Raw genomic sequence first — 7401 nt, 5'->3', positions numbered from 1 at the left:
TTTGAAAAAAATAAATCCCTTTGATTCTGACCATCTGAGGTCCCTTCTGCTTTGTCTCTGGATGTTCTGTCTATCATCTAGATACAGTTTCTGGAGGAAAAGACACTAACCAGACCCTCTGTTATTATTCCTGATAACGTGGGCATGCATTAACCAAAGATAAGACTTGGAGGTTTTCTTCTTTACCTATTAGTTGTAGTACTTGTATGAGTAGAAACTTGACTTATTCATTTATTTGGATGTCCTGAGGTACAGGTTATAAATGAAAGGCAGGAGAAACACTTGATTTCTTTCCTCTGCGTTTTAAAATTTTGTGAGTTGTGTTTCTAGCATCTTCCAAAGGTAGCCAATAATATCTTTTTCTAAATTGATCCAGTAAGTAGGAGGTCCCCCCTTACCTCTTTGGATGAAAGTCTGTGAGGCTGTGAGCCTAGACTTGTCACTATCAGTTCCAGACTCATAGGGACAGCTGGTCTGAATAATAATGATAACACAGAAATAGAAATAGGCGAGAGACATAAAGAAAAAAAGGCATTTGAGTATGTGGATGTATTGACTGTTGTCTGAGGATATCTCTAGCTGTCTTTTCCTTTGTTTGGTTACATGATTCAGTTTCTTCCTCCCTCCCACCCTCCCTTCCTCCCTTCCTTCCTTCCTTCCTTCTTTCTTGTTTTTTTGTTTTGTTTTGTTTGGCTGTGTTGGTCTTCCTTGCTGTGCGTGGACTTTCTGTAGTTGCAGCGAGTGGGGTCTACTCTTCGTTGCAGTGCATGGGCTTCTCATTGCAGTGGCTTCTCTTCCTGCGGAGCACGGGCTCTAGGTGCGTGGGCCTCAGTAGCTGTGACGTGCAGGCTCAGTAGTTGTGGCACACGGGCTAAGTTGTTCTGCGGCATGTGGGATCTTCCCGGACCAGGGATCGAACCCGTGACCCCTGCATTGTCAGGCAGATTCTTAACCACTGTGTCACCAGGAAAGTCCCTCTTTATTCTTTTAAAGTCTTTTCAAGTTAGGTTTTTCCTTTTGTCATTTCCATCCAAGTGTCTGAACTATGCTGGCAATGGAAGGTGGTGCAGATGAAATAGAAATTATCATATTTCATCAAATTGAAGGCACGCCTCAAATCAAAAAGAACAAGCTTTTCAATAAGGGGTACTGGGACAATTGATTATCCAAATGGAAAAATTAGATCTTTACCTCACTCCTTGACAAAAATTAACTTCAGATGGATTAAATATGAAAAACAAATTAAAAAAAATTTTTTTAAAAAACAAAATTTTTAAAATTTTAAGTTTCAAAGAACATATAGGAGAGTCTATTTCTCATGTTAAGCTTCCAGACACAAAGAAATCTCTCAAAATAGAAATAAAAAGATGAGTAGCTAATATTAAAAGATACAGAGAAGAATGAAAATATGAGTCACAGATTTACTGGAGATATTTGCAACGTATAGCTTACAAAGGAAAGATGTGCCTACTATATAATCATGCCCTTTAAATCGGTACAGAAAATACCAACAATTCAACAGAAAAGTGAACAATAGCTAGAAACCATCAACTCACAGAAAAGAAACCCCGAATGGTCAATATTCCTCATTCATAATCAGGAAAATGCAAATTAAAGCAACAATGAGGTATCTTTATATAAGCAGCTTAAAACAGGTTATGAGTTCACATATTTCGTTAGCAAAAATTGCAAAGTTTAATACATTTATGAATTGGTAAGGATGCAGGGAATTGGAAACATACATCCTTGGTGGAAGAATAAATAGGTGAAACTACCTTAGTTATAAATTTGCCTCTTCTAGTGGGTTAAAAGGTGTGGACATCAGAGAAGACAGATTTTACTTCTAAATATAAACCCTCAAGAGATCACACATGTGAGTGAGAAGGTAGCTCCAAGGATGTTTCTTGCAGCATTTTGCTGACAGCATAGCACTGGAAACAATCCAAACATCTAGCAGTCCAGGAAAGAACAGAGAGAAACCATGGTTTGTGCATACAACCAAGTCCTTTTAAAAATTTTCTTTTATTGAGATATAATTCACATACCATAAAATCTATGCTTCTGAAGTGTACAATTCAGTGGTCTTTAGTTTATTCACAAGGTTGTGCAACCATCACCACTGTCTAATTCTACAACATTGTCATCACCCCGAAAAGATACCCCATGCCTGTTTGCAGTCACTCCAAATTCCTCCCCTCCCCTAGTGCCTGGCAACCAGTAATCTGCTTTCCATCTCTAAGGATTTGTCCATTCTGGATATTTCATATAAATGGAATCCTACAATATGAAGCTTTTTGTGCCAGGCTCCTTTCACTTAGTATAATGTTCCCAAGGTTCATCCAGGTTGTGGCATGTAAAAGTGCTTCATTCTTTTTTGTGGCTGAATAATATTCCATGGTATGGTTAACAACTGAATTCTGTACAGCAGGCAATGAGATAGAGACACAAAAATCACCTAGATGAATTTCAAAAGCATAATGTCGATGGCAATAAAAAAGGTGACAGAACTGTAATAATGATTCCATATATATGTGTAATGTTGTAATAACACACAAAATATTACCATATATTGACTATTGATAGATGCTTGAGGAGTAAAAGTATGAAAAAAATGCATCGGCATAATATATACTACTTTGGGTAATGTTGACCTCTTAGGAAGAGAGGAAGGAAAATGGGAGTGGTAGAACAAAAACACAGCAAAGTGTTAATGTTTTGAAAATAAGGTCAGTGTGCATATGTTTCCACTTATATTATTGGGTGTTTTTCTTTATGATAGAATTGTTTCATAATTAACAACTTTAATAAGGTTATCCAGGGAATTCCCTGGTGGTCCAGTGATTAGGACTCCCTGCTCTCACTCCCGGGGGTCTGGGTTCAATCCCAGGTCGGGGAACTGAGATCCTACAAGCTGCACGGCGCAGCCAAAAAAAAAAAAAAAAAGTTATCCAGCATATGCTACTGAGTTAAGAATATTTATATATACGTTCCAAATATTTACACTTCATTCATATATTTTAAAATGGCTTTCAAACCTGATTGAGTGACATAACTTTGGAAGCAAAGCTCATATATTTGTACTTGTATCAATATATAAGTGGTCAGTACCACTGTCACATACACAAAAAAGTCCACACTCAGAAAAATCCTTACAATGCTGTATTAACATGAGTTAAGTTATGGGCACCAAGTGACAAAAACCACATAGATTCTGTCAGTCTAACTTTATTGCAGCCTTTGATTTTAATAATAAGAAAGAAAGAATATAAACAGAAATATGATGGCAGTAAGAAAACTCTTTCATTCATGTCAGAGAGGAAACTGGTCTTGACTTGAGGGCTGCCCAGAATCATGAACCAGATACTTTTAGCCTTTTAGCTGCTTACCTTGGTGCATGCTACTTAGGAATTTGTTAATTCACAGCTGAGTGTCTCCCTTCATGGCTTGTATTTTTGTGCTCCTTTTTGAAATCTCTGTGTCTATGGGATGACTCACCAGAGAGCAATCACGTAGTCTTCTCTGAGGAACCATCTTCTATTTACATGGTACCGTCCTGAACTCCCTAAGTGACTATTATGAGTACCACCAGCCCATAGATACAATACGTATTCTTAGCCCATGTTTTAAGTCGAACCATACAAAGGTTACGCTCCAGTTTTGTGAAAACCCACCCAGTAATTGTTGAGAGGAGGGGAAGCGAGAAGGGAAAATATTTTATTATTATGGGTAATGAACCAAAGACACAGAGTCACCTGGGCTTTCATAAGTTCCGTCATCTTAATCCGTACTCTCCTTCCCAGGGAAGAAGTTCTTCCTTCAGTTCTACAGCTTCAGTGTTGCGTAGACACACGACCCTGGGGGCTCCTGGGTGGGGACAGAAGCTGCCGCAGACAGTGCCTTGGTGTTTAGCTGGTCATAGGTCACTCCCTGGGATTCTTCAGGCTTTGAGGAAAAGAGACGTGCATGTAGAGCTGAGGTGCCAAATACAGTAGCCACGAGCCACCCACGGTTACTTAAATTCAAACGAATTTAAATTAAATTAAAAATTGAGGTCCTCAGCCTCACCAGATGCATTTCAGATGTGCAACTGCTCTTAGGTGTTATAATGCTCATTAATGTTAAATCACAAATAAGCAGTATTTTAAATAGAAAAAATGGATGGATGTAAATTGGTTAATATTTGTTAAATGATGCTTTCCTGCCATCCATCTGACCCTTAAAATTCGCCAGAAACTCCAATAAACCCTTTATGTTATGACATCACTAGACTCTCACAAGCCTTTTAGATGGGGATTTTGATTCCCCTTAGATATGGAAGGAAAGGAAGGGTCCAAATCATGGGGGTTTTGTGATTTGTCTCAGACCACACTGGTGATAAATAGTAGACATTGGGAGCTGGAATCCAGCTACTCTGGAATTCAAAGCATGTGGGGTTTTTTGTTTGTTTGAGATATAATTGACATACAACATTGTGCAAGTTTAAGGTGCACACGTGTCGATGTGATACATTGATATATTGCACTATGGCTATCACATTGCTAACACCTCCATCCTGTCACACAATTATCATTTCTTTTTGTGGTGAGAACAATTACGATTTAGCCCCCTAGCAACTCTGAAGTGTATGATACAGTGTTGTTGACTATAATCCCCATGCTCTGCAGTAGATTCCCACGACTTATTCCTCTACAAGTTGCAAGTTCGTTGCCTTAAATGTCATATCGCCCCCAGCCCCTGGTAACCACCATTCTAATCTCTTTTTATGAGTTCCATCAAAGTACATGTTTTTAAACTCAATATTAATTGGCCTCATCTATATAACCAGCATATGAGCTAGACAGGCCCGCCTGTGGTGGAAGTGAGCTCTTGGGTTATTACAAAGGGGAGAACTCACCGATTCAGATATTCTTTCCAGTTTGGATACACCTGCATGTGAGTAAAAGAAAAAAGAAATCAGTTCTCAGATTGCAACAGTCAGATCTTCGTCTTTCTAACCCAAGATTCCTTATGATTTCTTCCCTGATCACTTACCTGCAGCTCCCTGCTTGGGAAATTTGGAATGGCTGGTTCTGAGAGAGAGAAACATATTAAAGTATGGGGTCTGAAGATTTGGGGGAGAAGAGAGGGCTGCAGGAAGCGGGGCTGGGCATACGAGTCACTGATGTACAAATGGGGTCTCTGAAGAATGGAGTGGGAGTTAGACAGGGCATGAGATCTGTCAAGTATATCTACCTCTTGGCGGATTCTTCATGTGATGAATCTATTAAAAAAAAAAAATACAGGGAGGAATTTATCTCCTGAGAGAACCCTTCACTTTACTCCCCTTCCTCAGAGGTTTAAACGTGTGCTTCTCTGAACTTACCGTGCTGAGTGCATCTGTAGATGAAGAAGACGGCAACGAAGAGGAGAAAGACAGAGAGGCAGGTGATGGTGGCGACAATGATGACTTTGGTGTCTGGTGGGAGAAGGGTGGGCTAGAGGGTACAACTGGCTCCTGAAACACACTGATAAGCTTTAGCTGAACAGTTTCAAGGAGCCAGACAGCCTGGCTTCAAAACTTGGAGCGGCCGCTTCAGAGCTGGCACGTCCAATTATGCTTTAGGGAATTTCTTCATCTCCCTGAGCTTTTGTTTTCCGATTCAAAGTGAGGATAGCGAGACTTCCCTGGTGGCGCAGTGGTTAAGAATCCACCTGCCAATGCAGGGGACATGGGTTCGAGCCCTGGTCTGGGAAGATCCCACATGCCGCGGAGCAACAAAGCCCGTGCGCCACAACTACGGAGCCTGCGCTCTACAGCCTGCGAGCCACAACTACTGAGCCCGCATGCCACAACTACTGAGCCTGCACGCCTAGACCTGGTGCTCCACAGCCAGAGAAGCCACCGCAATGAGAAGCCTGCACACCGCAACAAAGAGTAGCCCCTGTGGGGGCAGCCAAAAATAAATAAATGTATACAAAGTGAGGATAGCAATTGTGGCTACTTTACTGGATGGTAGGGAGATTGAGTGGTCAGTACATACAGAGAGGGCTAGCACAGTGCCTTGCAGATGGGAAATACCCAGTAAATGTTTCATCCCCAGGAATAATATTTATTTACTGTGAGCCACTTAGCACTCACGTGCATTCTTTCTCATCTTTTTTTTTTTTTTTTTGCCACTCGGCTTGCAGGATCTTGGTTCCCCAACCAGCATTTGAACCCAGGCCCTCGGCAGTGAAAGCCCAGAGTCCTAACCACTGGACCGCCAGGGGATTCCCTGTTCTTTATCATCTTGACAATAAGCACTCAAGATAGGTTTACAGTCCCCATTTCGTTCATACATAAATCAAGTGCCAGAAAGTAAATCGAGTTCCCCAAAGTCACACAGACAGGATGGGCTTTGGACTCTATGTCTAACCCTTTCAGGCCACAAGGTCAGGGTTGTTCTGTGCTGACCACTGGGTGTGCACATTCAAGAGAAGTGATATTCTGAACCTGTTCCAGGGAACTCAGAATCTGGTGAGAAACACTTTTCCCCAAACTAACTGTGTTGCTATAGAAACGATGACAAGTCTAACAACAGACGAATCAAAGTCCAAGAATCATTTTCTCAAGATACTGAAGCAACCTAAGTGTCCATCGATAGATGAATAGATAAAGAAGGGAATACTACTCACCGTAAAAAAGGATGAAAAATTGCCATTTGCAACAACGTGGATGGACCTAGAGGGTATTATGCTTACTGAAATAAGTCAGACAGAGAACAACAAATACCATATGATTTTACTTATATGTGGAATCTGAAAAACAAAACAAAATGAACAAACAAACTGAAAACAGACTCATAGATACAGAGAGCAAACTGGTGGTTGCCAGAGGAGAGGGGTTGGGGGGAAGGATGAAATAGGTGAAGGGGATTAAGAGGTACAAACTCCCAGTCGCAAAATAAATAAGTCATGGGGAATGTAATATCCACATAGGGAATATAATCAACAGTATTCTAATAACTTTGTATGGTGACAGATGGTTACTAGACTTATTGTGGTGACCATTTTGTAATGTATAAAAAATATTGAGTCACTGTGTTGTACACCTGAAATTAATATTGTATGTCAACTCTATTTCAATTAAAAAATACCCCCCAAAAAAGGATGGTGAATAAATCTTAGGGCATTCTAAATAAAAAAGAAAGAGGAGAAGAATCTTCCGTGTGGTGTATGTATACAACGGAATGTTATTCAGCCAAGAGAAAGAAGGACATCCTGCCATGTGCAATAATATGGATGAACCTTGAGGGTATCATGCAAGTGAGATAAGCCAGACAGAGAAAGACAGATACTGCATGGTATCACTTATATGTGGAATCTCAAAAATAAACTCATAGAAACAGAGAGTAGAACGGTGGTTGCTAGGGGCTTGGGGGT

The 7401-nt window shown here is 40.5% G+C and overlaps 1 protein-coding gene across 1 annotated transcript in view; it reads right to left on the bottom strand.

Moving 5' to 3' along the window:
- Positions 1–628: 628 nt before the first annotated feature.
- The window catches only part of VSTM1 (V-set and transmembrane domain containing 1), a 20615-nt gene continuing 13842 nt past the window's right edge, over positions 629–7401 (bottom strand). The window contains exons 4-8 of the mRNA XM_082436803.1: positions 5363–5455; positions 5233–5260; positions 5032–5069; positions 4895–4926; positions 629–3942 (exon numbers count right to left, since the gene is read on the bottom strand). Coding sequence (XP_082292929.1) covers positions 3823–3942; positions 4895–4926; positions 5032–5069; positions 5233–5260; positions 5363–5455 — 311 coding nt within the window. The 3' untranslated portion in view covers positions 629–3822. The remainder of the gene's footprint in view (positions 3943–4894; positions 4927–5031; positions 5070–5232; positions 5261–5362; positions 5456–7401) is intronic.

The sequence above is a fragment of the Balaenoptera physalus genome (assembly GCF_965194825.1).
Source record: "Balaenoptera physalus genome assembly, chromosome: 19".
NCBI lineage: Eukaryota > Metazoa > Chordata > Mammalia > Artiodactyla > Balaenopteridae > Balaenoptera > Balaenoptera physalus.
This window is presented reverse-complemented; position numbering and strand designations above follow the sequence as displayed.